At 43.7% G+C, this 14,677-nt stretch overlaps 1 protein-coding gene across 2 annotated transcripts in view; it reads left to right on the plus strand.

Annotated features, from left to right (window-relative positions):
- LOC137434460 (von Willebrand factor C domain-containing protein 2-like) overlaps positions 1 to 11,743 on the plus strand; it is a 97,136-nt gene extending 85,393 nt beyond the window's left edge. The window contains exon 3 of one of the 2 annotated variants that reach the window (XM_068127474.2): positions 11,451 to 11,743. In XM_068127474.2, coding sequence (XP_067983575.1) covers positions 11,451 to 11,593 — 143 coding nt within the window. In that variant the 3' untranslated portion in view covers positions 11,594 to 11,743. The remainder of the gene's footprint in view (positions 1 to 11,450) is intronic. The other variant, XM_068127475.2, reaches the window with a different exon arrangement.
- Positions 11,744 to 14,677: the final 2,934 nt, after the last annotated feature.

The raw sequence follows: 14,677 nt of genomic DNA on the forward strand, positions 1-14,677 counted from the left end.
CCACCCTCATCTGTCCCAATTCATCCCTCTGAGCATCCAATTTACCTTCGAACCCGATTTTCACCTCCTCTATCTGGTTCCCCATCTGTTTGATTTCCCGGGCGGATTGCTCCCCTACTTCCCGCAATTTGCCTTCCATCCTATCTTCTAGCCCCCTTAGCCCATTCTTCACCCCCTCTATCCCACTGTCTAACCCCTCAAATTTCTTGTCTAACCCCTCCATTTTCTTGTCTAGTCGCTCCACCATTCTGTTTTCCAATCCTACATTCCCCATATGGACGATTGCCTGTATTTGCGCCATGAGGCCCTGCATGTCAAAGCCCGCTGGCAGCGCGGGCTCGGCTACCGCGCGCTCGTACGAGGCGCCATTTTGTGCGTCTGATACCACGTGCGCGAGAGCGCCATTTTGCGCGCCTGAAACCTCCTCAACCACCCCCTCATTGTTCTCCTCTATTTCTTCCCTCTGATCCTGGGTTACTCCTAACCCCTCCTCTAGTTCCCCCACCGGCATCCGATCGCCTTGACTAGCCATGGCGCGATTTCAAAGTTCGGGTTTTTAAAAACCAAATTTCGGCCGCTCCAAATTTTGACCAAATTTTTTCCTTTTAGACGTTTTAAAAATTTGGTTCGGGCCTCGAATCTCACTCCCAGACACCAATTGTTACGGACCGCGGACAAGATGTTGTTTGGCCGAGCGGATGGCACCGCGGCCCTAACAGTTACCCCGACTAATCCGATTCCTGAACGTTGGCAAAATCGCACCACAGGTATTCAATGGGGAAAAGACTAAAGTGAAGGATGTGAAGAAGAAGAAAGACAAAGGGTAAGGAATACAAATATAATTTATTACTATGTACAGGATTAAAAGAAACCAAGGAAGAAGGAAAGATAAGAAAATAATTTACAGAAGATATTAGAGAGACAGTGCAATGCTAGCTTACCTACAGTCTTAATTAACCCAGGACAGAACAAACAAAAGACAGACTCACGCGGGGAATGATGACAGGAATGGCAGGAGGTGGATGGCTGGAGGGGGAGGAAGGTTCAGCTGGACCCGCAGCACGGTCGGGTCGGGGATTAGCAGCTGCCGCCCTTTATCGATCAGCTCGTTTAACAGCCGCCGTTCCTTCACGGCCCTGCTCCAAACTGCCGTCAAGGCCCCCAAGCTGCTGTGGCTGAAGCTGCTGTGGCTGCTGCTGCTGTGGCTGCTGCTGCTGTGGCTGAAGCTGCTCTTGTAGGGATCCCTTACTCAACTCCTCTCGTACTCAACTCAACCACACCTCTTTGCACGTCTCCCTTTTGGTCCAACCACTCTCGCTTGGTCCAACCTCGTCTCTTTCTTGCTTGGTCCAACCACTACTCGGTTCTTGCGCGCGCGCTTTTATATCGCCTCAGGCGATCAAGCCGCCGGCCTTCAGGACACGCCCCCCGGTGAGCTCGCTTCGGCCCTGATTGGTGGGCACAGGCCCTCTGACTCCACCCTTGATGACGATGGGCGGGCACGCCCTTCTTCCCCGAGCTGAGCACATGCTTAATGGCGGCTATTGTAGTTGGCAGTAGAAGTTTTGGGAGTGGGAATGGGGCATGAAAGGGAATCTATCTTATTTCACTTGGTGCAATGGAGTGTCATCTTAATGGAAGACAAAGCCTTAACCTAATACACAGAATAAGGAAATAAACTACTGAACAGGGGTATTATGGTGTCCTTCATGTATGCTTTATGGAACTAACTACGGGAACGCCCTTTGACCTTTATACAACACTGGAGCAAGGAGGGCGATATTCTAACAACAATTTACTATACAATAAAAACACAATAAAAAAAACACAATCCTCATATCCACAACAATATATATATATATATATATATATATATATATATATATATATATATATATATATATATATATATATATATATGTATTTTCACAGAGTTGATCTCTCAGAGCTGAGCATTTTGGGATGAACTAAGTGCATCTCTGATGACATCCTCTTCTAATCTTTCTGCAACATTGGGTGAATTATTATTCATTGATCGTGTTAACATCCCACAAGACACCTTCCAATGACTTGTAAAAATCGTGCCTCTGTGCCGAGGCTGTGATTAAAGGGAACAATGGCCCAACCTAATAGAATCTACAAATACTAATTAGTGGCCAGGCAGGGGGACATCTGTGTAATATGTATGCAAAAAAGAGGGCATGGTGGTAAACTGATTAAAAATGCGTGGGAAAAAAAATTCCAACAGAGGGAGGAAATGGAAAGGTGCATCAGGCATATGGGGGCGAAGCGGTTGGAGAATTTTATGATCTTCTTTGATATTGATGACTCGTGTCACTTATTACTGACATAACTGATGCCGTAATTGAGGCTGCTCTGAGTTGAGTTATGATATCGGTAATTTTTGTTTATCAATACAGGTAATCATTTTGGTGTGATAATTTTATAAATATTCATTGAAGCGATTTTCCATTCCATGCGCTTCCACTGCTGCATAGGCTGCACAGCTTGCAAAGAGCTGTGCGACTTCACCTATTACCCTGGGTTTTGGAAATATTTTCTGGGACCCTCCAGTATTTCACTTGAATATTTTATGAGACTCTGTCATATCCCTCATCGAGTTGATGAAGGTTGGCTGGATTTAATTATTCCCAACTTTTCTTGTGAATTCTTATTGAAGCATTATTTTTGGGGATAAACACACAATGGGGTATAACTCTTTTTGTATGGGTGACTCATTAATTGGTGATACTCGCTGAAGGGCTCGTCTGCAATGGGCACAAGTGCGACCGATCCGAGCATGCAGACGCAGAGCACTGATCCGGGCATACACGGAGAGCTGGTCCGGGCCTGCGGACACAGGGAGCCGATCCGGGCCTGCGGACACGGGGAGCCGATCCGGGCCTGCAGACACAGAGCACCGAACCGGGCCTGCGGACACAGAGCGCCGATCCGGGCCTGCGGACAAAGGGAGCCGATCCGGGCCTGCGGACACAAAGCTGCGATCCGGGCCTGCGGACAAAAGGGAGCCGACCCGGGCCTGCAGACAAAGAGCACCAATCCGGGCCTGCAGACACAGAGCTGCGATCTGGGCCTGCAGACACTGGGAGCCGATCTGGGCATGCAGACACAGAGCATCGAACCGGTCCTGGAGACACAGAGCACCGATCCGGGCCTGCGGACAAATGGAGCCGACCCGGGCCTGCGGACACAGAGCTGCGATCCGAGCCTGCAGACACAGAGCTGCGATCCCGGCCTGCGGACACAGGGAGCCGATCCGGGCCTGCGGACACAGGGAGCCAATCCGGGCCTGCGGACACAGGGAGCCGATCCGGGCCTGCGGACACAGGGAGCCGATCCGGGCCTGTGGACACAGGGAGCTGATCCGGGCCTGTGGACACAGAGCGCCGATCCGGGCCTGCGGACACAGTGCCGGTCCGGGCCTGCAGACATGTGTTGAGCAAAAATATTTCAAGCAAGTGTATTGCCCTTTCTAAATGGCATTCTTAATAGTTTGTAATACTTTGTCATAAATTTATCTGTTTCTTACATGTATATGTAAGATGGGCGTAGCCCATATGGCAAAGCTGTCGAGAACAGTGTTTTTCCGTCCGGATGTATGTATGTCCCCTCAAACGTATACCAATCAGAGCTGAGGATCTGTTCACATGACAGGGTGATGCGATTATGTCTGATGTCATTACGGCGTACAACGGCTGACTCTCCACACTCCGGCATTTTGATTCCAATTTTGTTCAGGCCGAACGTATTGTTATGTCGGTAGGGTAGAGCAATATCTAGAGCCAGGTAGATCTGAATAGGTAACATGCTTCTACTGTCGCGATAGGGAATCTACCTTGTAATAAGTTCTGTGTAGTTCGGTTTGTCGGGTTAAGATGTATACCTGTGAACATACCAGGATGTTCAAGTGTTAGATAGTGGAGGGATTAAGATAGCAGCCCCTGTGTGTCAAACCTGGTAGTCAAACCTTCGCCCCTTATGGCAATGCACTCGTTTAAACACTTAGACAGGCCCTTAGTACAACATTCCTGACAGTGACTTCGGAAGGAACAGGCAAGGAAACCAGTGCGTGGCACCGCCGCATGGGCCGCAGCCATCTACACCTCCGGCAGGCCTCGAGTAGCACGAGCTATGACCACTCTACAGGCCTGTGATTCGGTGGAGGGCACTGATTGGGCGGCGCGCCAAGGCTGACATCACCGCCGCAAGGTTATATAGGGGCGCGCCGAACGACATTTTCCCTCTTGCAAGTCTTGCACATCCGGCTCTCTTGCTTGCGCAGCACGTCTGTCCTCTGGCAGCTTGAACTCTCTTGCGCACGTCCTTCCCTGGCTGTCTTGTGCTCTCTGCACTTTTCCTCTTGCTCTTGAGAGGTCCGGGTGGTCTTGGCTCGCCATCTGCGTGGTACTTGGAGCAGTGCTTTTGGTGCTTTCGGGCCTTGTGTGCGATCGGTGCTTTTTGGAGTTTGGAGCGAGGGACCTCGTGGTGTGCGATCGATTGGAGCTTGGAGCGAGGCCTGGTGGCGTGTGAGCGGGGCTGAACGGAGCCGCGTTTGGACGACAGACAATCCAAGACGACAGACAAGATAAGACCGCACCCACAGAACATTTTACAGTACACGACGTTTCTTTTTATTAATTCATCTTCCCTTGTTCGTTTCTGAAGTTGGTGTGTGGGATCCCAATCTAGGAATTAGATTTATCGTCGCCTTTTCCCTGTCCCGATTCTTATTACAATAAACCCTTGTATTATTTTCCATTTCCCATAAATCTGGTTCCGTTTGAGTTCGTTCGCCTTCCACAGTTACACGCTCCCGCTTCTTCCTCTTCCCTTCTTCTCTTCCCGCATTTCATAAGTAGAATCAGTGTTTGGTCGTCGCCTCCATTAAAGCCGTTTTGGTCTTCCGCGGTCCCTGGTATTAACAGGAGGGATTCGCACGACAATATTGTCGAACCTGTCATATATCACAATCGCCATGTTCTACCTTTATGTTTTTCATTCAGTGTGAAACACAAACAAACCGATTGTTAAAATGACCATCATTATCAAAAGCATAGACGTATCTTCCAACGACACTGGGTGTAGGCCTTAGGCTTCATGCTTCATGCTTCACCTTCAGGCCGCTTCAGACAAATTAAGCCCAGGTTTCTTCATACAGTAGTATCATTTCAGTAATTAATAATAATAATAATAATACTATAGTAAATATAACCATAACACTTTAATCCCAATGTTGTGAATGCAAAGTTAATGGATTGAAGCGGTTTATGATTCAAGAATCAATGATAAACGGTGTACGGTACAAATAACCGATGAAGTAAGGAAGTCGCCTTGGTTTTTCGATAGTGATATCATTTTCATAATAATGATAACGTAACGTTAATATTATCGTAAATCTAATCAGAACACTAATGATTTTGTAGTAACTGCAAAATTACTGGAGGTTAAAATATATCATCTTCTATGTATTAAAGTAGCGGCAGTTTTGTGTCCATCCCTCACACGACATCACTAAGTCTATGATGTCATTACGGCATACGATGGGTGACTCCACCGACCAACATTTCAATTTACTAGTACACCCACTCACTACGGGAGTGGCAGGAAGGGTCATTCCTCTTTGAGGTATATAGATTACAGTCGATCTATGGTCGGGTCTCAATAACATTGGGTGTGTGTTCATTTACCAAGTTTCTTGTGGAGAGATCGCCAAGTGGTTTAAGCATTCGAGCAATCACTCCAATCAAAACCGTTAAGGAACAGCAGGCTTGGCAAGCCCTAGCTAGCTGCTTGGTAAATGAGCACAGCCCGGGCTTCCTACCTTTCAGTTTCATGTTAAACAGCAGGAGTGAGTTACAAAAGGCCGCCCCAAAAAACGCCATGTTAGCACCAGGAAGGGCCATGTTATTTACCCAAACCCTTGTGGGGGTATATAGAGCACAGTAGATCTTCGCTCAGTTCTGTAAGTAAAACTTACCTCATGGATTTTGGGGTTCCTCCAAATTTATTTGTTTAGAGTTATAAACAGCATTAGCGACTGTTAAAAAAAAACTAATCATGCGTGTTTCAGGTATATAATATTTTTTACCTCTGTTAGAGGCTGTTGGGTCGTTGCTCCCACGGAAACGCCATGATAAGCTATTTTTAAACGTTAACTCGACGTTTGTTCAAGGAGGAAAAACACCTTGGGGAGGTGGGATATTATTGGTATTAATATTGTTGTGGATCCCGGGTTCATCGACGTACAAAGGGGGGTTTATGCCCCGTTCCCCCACGAACTCCGGTTCCACCGAGGCCGCCGACCGCGAGCGACTAGACTCGTGATTGACGGTTTGCTAAGCAATTCCGATCACCAATCTCCCAGCCATGCGCCGAAGAGTTTACTTGTCAAATATCCCAAATACCCTCAAGACACGTGACCGAAGAAACCGGGGATCAAACCCTCGCTTTCACACACCTTATGGGTGCCGAGCGGATTTGCACGGTGTTGAAAGTGGCGTTACCTCACGTGATTTATGGACCTGAATCAAGCCAAATTCGGTCTCGGATGATGCTAGGCCAATGGAGAAAAGATGTATCCGAACAGGTTGGAAAGTAACCAAATGTACAGCCTTTTATTTTGAAAGCACAGAGAAACAGAGACAAAAATACAAGCTTATCTATTCCTTACCTAATAATAAACCCCACTGACGCCATCACACTCTCACACACGCAGGGGAAAAGACACTGGTTATTCTCGTACCGATCGATGTACGTGCTGGGATTGCCTCGCTGGGGGCCACATGGTCTGGTGTGCGCAGCTCGCAGCTCGATCCAGACGTGCAGCCTGGATGAGGTATCTGGACGACGAACTTCAGCGCAGGTTGAGCTAGATTCAGCGCAGGTGGGACGATTCAGCTTCAAGATGGGTCGCGGGAGAAGCCAACGCTTGCAGGTCCCCTGGATCAGAGCGAGAGATCGGCGAAGAAGCGATGGGGGTCGTCGAAACACCAAGGCCAAACATGTGTCGTGGGAGAAGCGAAACTCAAGAGAAGAGCTGTATCCTCGACGAAGGACAAAAGCAAGAGAATCTTGTTGGCGAGGCAAAAGGCAAGTGAGGTCGTGTCGAGGGTGCAGCCAAAAAGCAAGAGGAGTGTCCTCGGCGCTGCGAAATCCAAGAGGCCCTCGTGGTCGATGGGCGGGGGTATTTACCTGACCCCAAAAACTCCCCAAATGTTCCACAGCCTCCCATTCGCTGAGGTTGGTCACGTGCTGGCCTTCAATCCTTCCTCCTCCTTGGAAGGTTTCAGTCCTCCTTCCCCCTTTCATCCAGGGCTTTCATTCATTGGCCACGCCTTCCTGCACATCTAAATGGCTGCCTTTAACATCACAAAGGTTTGACATCCTGACTACTCAACGCATATCTGGTCTCTATTACTACACAATGGGAAAGGCTAATCTTTACATTCAATAAGAAATAACTAACTACTGTAGGCTACATGGTGTCGTGCAATTAACTATAGGGGGTTTGCCTTTATGGCAAAACCGCAACAATATTGTTTTGTAATCTACCATATAAAACACAATGTGTGTGTGTTTGTGTGTGTTTGTGTGTGTGTGTGTGTTTGTAATCTACCAACACATGAAAACCCACATGGAGTTTGCAAAAAAGCACCTAAAGGACTCTCAGACTGTGAGAAACAAGATTCTGTGGGCTTTCATGTGTATTTCACTGAGGAGAGGCCTCCGTCTGGCCACTCTGCCATAAAGCCCAGATCGGTGGAGTGTTGCAGTGATGGTTGTCCTTCTGGAAGTTTCTCCCATCTCCACACAGGATCTCTGGAGCTCAGCCAGAGTGACCATCGGGTTCTTGGTCACCTCTCTTACCAAGGCCCTTCTCCCCCGATTGCTCAGTTTGGCCGGGCGGCCAGCTCTAGGAAGAGTCCTGGTTGTTCCAAACTTCTTCCATTTAAGAATTATGGAGGCCACTGTGCTCTGGGAACCTTCAATGCAGCAGAAATTTTTCTGTAGGCTTCCCCAAATCTGTGCCTCGACACAATCCTGTCTCTGAGCTCTGCAGGCAGTTCCTTCGACCTCGTGGCTTGGTTTTTGCTCTGATATGCATCGTCAGCTGTGAGACCTTATATAGACAGGTGTGTGCCTTTCCAAATCATGTCCAATCAATTGAATTTACCACAGGTGGACTCAAATCAAGGTGTCGAAACATCTCAAAGATGATCAAGAGAAATGGGAGGCACCTGAGCTAAATATCAAGTGTCATAGCAGAGGGTCTGAATACTTATGTAAATGTGATATTTCAGTTTTTTATTTTTAATAAATGTGCAAAACTTTCTAAAATCCTGTTTCCTCTTTGTCATTATGGGGTATTGAGTGTAGATTGATGAGGGAAAAAATGAATTTAAACGATTTCAGCATAAGGCTGCAACATAACAAAATGTGAAAAAAGTGAAAGGGTCTGAATACTTTCTGAATGCACTATATGTATTTATATATATATATCTATATACAGTATATAAAAGAAAGTTTTTGTTTGTTTGTTTGTCTGCACGTGCTAATCTCCTGAACGGTGAAAGATAGGAGGAAACCTGAAACAAAAATTGCCGGGACGGGCCCCGGGAAGGTTATAGGCTAGGTGGCGAGGCCGGTCGAGGCCGCCTCAGCCAGGCTGGGCCCATTTCGCAATTAAAAGCTGAGCTGAATTATAGTAATCAATCTTCTACGGCCACGAGTAAAAGCTGAATTATAGTAGTAAATTCATTCAAAAAGAACAGAAAATGTCGGGACGGCCCCCGGGAAGGTTAAAGGCTAGGTGCCGAGGCCGGTCGAGGCCGCCTCGGCCGGGCTGGGCCAATTTCGCAATTAAAAGCTGAGCTGAATTATAGTAGTCAATTTTCTACGGCCGCGAGTAAAAGCTGAGTTATAGTAGTAAATTCATTCAAAAAGAACCCGGGCAACACCGGGTGCTTTTGGCTAGTATATATATATATATTGGTGGTCCGAATAACTTACTATTCCTAGCAATGTATCTTGGAAAATTTAGTTTAGAAACCCTAGTGCAATGGTAGTTTGTCCATATTCTCTGACTGATCTTTCATGTAATCTATATACAAGTTCCCTCCAGAGTGATAGGAGAGACTAAAGATAAAGTGCTATGAAATGAGCTTTCTGGTTCTTTCTTTTTTTAACCAAAAGGAACATTTCACAAAAGAGCTGCGATGAAGGTCGAAAAAAATAGAAGGGGTTGAAACCTCAATAGTTGAAAGTAATCATGAGAATATATAGAGATATAAACATTTCTAAGGCTCAAAAGCATTTCAACATCAGATGGAACTCATGAATTCCGTTCCTATTGTCCAATCAAACTCAGCAGAATAGATAAAGGTAAGATATTCAGAATTTTGCGTTGAGCTGAATTTTGTTGGTTGCTAAGAAACATACGCTTCACAGGTTGCTTGATGTCAAAGCTGAGCATTGCCAACATATAACCATGCTCATTGTGAACAGGAATTTATTGACCAATCAAGTAGCTGATTGGTCATCCTTCATGCTTGTTCATGTTCATGAATGCACAACCCCATTCAACAAGAAAGTCAAATGACCTCCAAACAACCCCATAATGGCTCTAAGGCAATTAGGCAACATCTTTTGTGGCATAATGGTTGGGGCATCTGCTCTGAGTCTGGGAGGATGGTGGTTCGAACCAGACCCCAGCCAATTCATACATACCAAAGAGGTAAAAAGAATAATGGTACTGTATAAATACTGTACGTGCTGCTTCCGTGCTTGATGCTCAGCAATAATAAACTAGAACGACACTCTTCGACGTTATGACGTTGACCGATATGCCTCCGCCCACATTATTACATCATTATAATACTTGTACCAAGTTTCATTTAAATCCATTCAGTTGTTCTCAAGTTATCACATTTTTAGCTGGCATGACCTCTGACCTTTGATCTGTTGATTGCATAATCCAATCAGTTAATCTTTGCCTCATATTTACTTATACCAAATTTGTTAAAAATCCCATCACTTGTTCACAAGTTGGTACGCCAACATAATTTTTACTTAACATGATTTCTGACCTCTTGACCCCAAAATGTAATCAGTTCATGTTTACATCATTATACATACCTGTACCTATTTTTTTTTTATCCATTCAGCTGTTCTCAAGTTATCACATTTTTACCTGATATGACCTCTGACCTTTGACCTCAAAATGCCATAATCCATTTAGATCATCTTTGCATCATATATAGTTATACCAAATTTGTTTAAAATCCCATCACTTGTTCACAAGTTGGCACAGCAGCATAATTTTTACTTAACATGACTTCTGACCTCTTGACCCCAAAATTTAATCAGTTCATGTTTACATCATTATACATACCTGTACCTATTTATTTTTTTCCCCCATTCAGCTGTTCTCAAGTTATCACATTTTTACCTGATATGACCTCTGACCTTTGACCTCAAAATGCCATAATCCATTTAGATCATCTTTGCATCATATATAGTTATACCAAATTTGTTAAAAATCCCATCACTTGTTCACAAGTTGGCATGGCAGCATAATTTTTACTTAACATGACTTCTGACCTCTTGACCCCAAAATTTAATCAGTTCATGTTTACATCATTATACATACCTGTACCTATTTTTTTTTTTTTATCCATTCAGCTGTTCTCAAGTTATCACATTTTTACCTGATATGACCTCTGACCTTTGACCTCTAAATGCCATAATCCATTTAGATAATCTTTGCATCATATATAGTTATACCAAATTTGTTAAAAATCCCATCACTTGTTCACAAGTTGGTACGGCAACATAATTTTTACTTAACATGACTTCTGACCTCTTGACCCCAAAATTTAATCAGTTCATGTTTACATCATTATACATACCTGTACCTATTTTTTTTTTTTTTCATTCAGCTGTTCTCAAGTTATCACATTTTTACCTGATATGACCTCTGACCTTTGACCTCTAAATGCCATAATCCATTCAGATCATCTTTCATCATATATATACTTATACCAAATTTGTTACCAAATCCCATCACTTGTTCACAAGTTGGCGTGGCACCATAATTTTTACTTAATATGACCTTTGACCTCTTGACCCCAAAATCTAATCCGCTCAACTTTTCGTCATTATACATACCTGTACCAAGTTTGATTTAGATCCCTTCAGCTATTCTTTAAAAAAGGTTAGACCATAGACAAACAACCGTAGGTTAGCAACCGTTACACAGGCTTGATGGGTCGAATGGTCTCCTGCATTGAAATTATTTGCGAGGGAACTCATATTTATCTGGATAAAGCACAGCACAAGGAGGAACCATTATTTTTATTACCTTGGGTGCAGATTAAGCTGGAATTCATCCAGTACCTGGTTTTACTAACATGGCGTCGGTGTGTCCGCAGGCGCAAACTGCTTTGCGAACACGCGGATCATACCAGCTGGAAAGAAGGTCCGCGTGGATGAATGCACCGTCTGCGAATGTCCCACACAGGAGAACTGGACTCAGACAGACAGCCAGGCTGAGTGCTACAACTATGGCTGCTAACACCCGCGACACATGCATTCATTGCGGTTTCTATAACATACCGACTACACAAGCAGAGTTCTAATTTCAAAATATTTATGATAATCATTTGATTAATGTCCAGTTACAATCGTGGAGAAATTAAAGGAATAAAGTATTTTAATCAGCTGGTGCATTAGTCAGCTTATTTTTTATCCAATGAAAGGAAAGCAAATATTTATGATGATCACTTGCTGTGAAAGAGGTCAACAATCTTGGAATGAAAGGAACTGCAATTATTTTTGGAGAAAAGGTTTTTTTGGGTTTTTTTTTTTGCTCAGTGGCCGAGACAGGAGTTGGAAATAATAATAATGGCATTCATTGGGAATGAGTGCATTGTGAATATTTTGTACCATATAATTTTTTCAATGCCAAGGTAATGGCAGCTATGAAGAGGAAAGATAAATCCATGGTGCTGCTTTACCCTCCAGGGACAGCGCCGGTTTATTTTGAGTAGAGCAAGTGAATTGGAATTTTTCTTTAACAGAAACACAGATGAACAGGAATTTAGATAGACGAGATATTGTCACCGCCGTAGGTTTAAAATATCCAAATGTTGGTGCAACACCACCACAAATCATTCCAAGTGGTATTTGTTATTTATTTCCCAATGGTATAGCTTAGGCAAAAACTCTAGAAAGTCAAATAAACTTTGTATTCAAGAAAACAAGGTGAGAATTCCTGGTAGTTTACTTTTATTTACAGCAAGGATTGCAACATTCAATCTTAATTCACTGTGGAAGATTGTTATCCATTAATCTACTTGGTTTGTGGTCACAGGGAATGAAATGAAGTGTCAGTATGAAGGATGCACCCGAGGTATGGTGGCATGCATTAGAGACGAGGAAAAGTCTAAAGGATCCATATATTTAAATATACCTAACAAGGCTGTTCATCTGAAACAAATAATACAGACAGCAGAACTTGTTTGGGGTTTTCCAATGATAATGCCCTATCATTCATTCCTTTTCGATTGAAATTTTTGGAACATCTGTCCGATGCAATGAGGGATGCGAGACTTGAATATTGCAGATAACGATTGCACATCAAACAATGATGACTGCAGTGCGATGAGAATACATTTTCCCAAAAGGATGTCTAATTATGGATGCAGTTTGATCATTTGCTTGGTGAGGTGCCGCCAAAATGTGATTCGATGTCGTCCACCAGCCAGGAACACCAGTATAACGCATATACAGTCACGTGAAAAAGTAAGTACACCCCATGTCATGTTTTGACTTTTTCAACATATTTCAACATACAGCTATTTGATCTTCATTTCAACAATATTGATAGATAAAGGTGATATAATATAACAAATATCATGAAACATTTACATTTTGTAGTCCATTGTATAATTTAAATAAACATTAATGCAAATTTCGCATGTGGAAAAAGTAAGTACACCCTTGGCTCTAATAGGTGGTATTGCCCCCTTTGGCAGAAACAACCTCAAGTAGGCGTTTCTTATAACTGTCTAACAGTCTCTGACATCGACTGGGAGAAATTTTTTCCACTCCTCTATGCAGAATTCTTTCAGCTGTGCGATGTTTGAGGGGTTTCTTGCATGCACAGCTCGTTTCAAATCCCCCCACAACATCTCGATGGGATTTAGATCCGGGCTTTGACTTGGCCATTCCACAACCCTCCATTTCTTTCTTTTCAGCCATTCCTTGGTGGATTTACTGGTATGTTTAGGGTCATTGTCATGTTGCAAGGACCACCTTCGGTTGAGCTTCAACTTCTCGACAGATGGCCTCACATTATCCTCAAGCACCCTCTGGTACAATGAAGAATTCATAGTGGATTCTATGATGGTGAGCTGCCCAGGCCCTGATGCAGCAAAGCTGCCCCAAACCATAATATTTCCACCACCATGTTTTACAGTTGGTATCAGGTTCTTGTGGTCAAATGCTGTCTTTGGTTTTCACCAAACATGTCTTCTGGTATTGTGGCCAAATAGCTCTACCTTTGACGCATCTGACCAGAGCACATTGTTCCAGAATGCTGGTCTTTGCCGAGGTGTTCATTGGCAAACTTTAGTCTTGCCCTGATGTTCTTTCTGGACAGCAAAGGTTTCCTCCTGGCACACCTCCCATGTAGATCAAATTTGTGCAGCCTATTTCTAATGGTAGACTTGTGCACTTTGACATCAACAGTGGCAAGAGCTACCTGTAGGTCCCGTGATGACATTCTGGGAGTTCTTAAAGACTTCTTTCAGCATCTTGCGGTCTGCTCTTGGGCTGAACTTGCTGTGGCGGCCTGGCATGAACAAGTTGGCAGTTGTTTGGAATCTTCTCCACTTGTAGATGATCTTCCGGACAGTCGAATGATTGATTTCAAATTGTTTGGTGATCTTTTTAAATCCCTTCCCAGACTCGTAGGCATCTATAACCTTCTTTCTGAAGGCCTCAGAGAGCTCTTTTGATCTAGGCATGGTGACGCCGCACACTTCAACAACAAAGAGCAAACCAAACTAAATGTCTGAGGTTTAAATAAGACAGGTTCCTCCAAGATCCTCTCTAACGATGTTCTAATCATTTGCACCTGAGCTGGTGCACCTGATTCTAATTTTAGGTATTTGAAGTAGTGATAAATGTAGGGGTGTACTTACTTTTTCCACATGCGAAATTTGCATTTATGTTTATTTAAATTATACAATGGACTACAAAATGTAAATGTTTCATGATATTTGTTATATTATATCACCTTTATCTGTCAATATTGTTGAAATGAAGATCAAATAGCTGAATGTTGAAATATGTTGAAAAAGTCAAAACATGACATGGGGTGTACTTACTTTTTCACGTGACTGTACGTGTATATGCAGTCGTGTATGCATAATGGTAGTGCAGAAGTGTGCATCTGACATTAATAGTCTCCAAGACTGAAGTAGCACTTGACAGTAGAGAAGATATCAGGTTTGGACTTGCAAACGCAATTCCTTGTCAAAAAATATTGTGAAAAGTCTTTATGTTTCATTAGAAGCTGCATGCAAGACTATGAAGATAAGTGAAACTGGCACTGTTAATAATATATGTGGTTAAGATTGAAGGCCAAAACTCT

Source organism: Myxine glutinosa, chromosome 10 (assembly GCF_964187855.1).
Source record: "Myxine glutinosa chromosome 10, kmMyxGlut1.1, whole genome shotgun sequence".
Taxonomy (NCBI): domain Eukaryota; kingdom Metazoa; phylum Chordata; class Myxini; order Myxiniformes; family Myxinidae; genus Myxine; species Myxine glutinosa.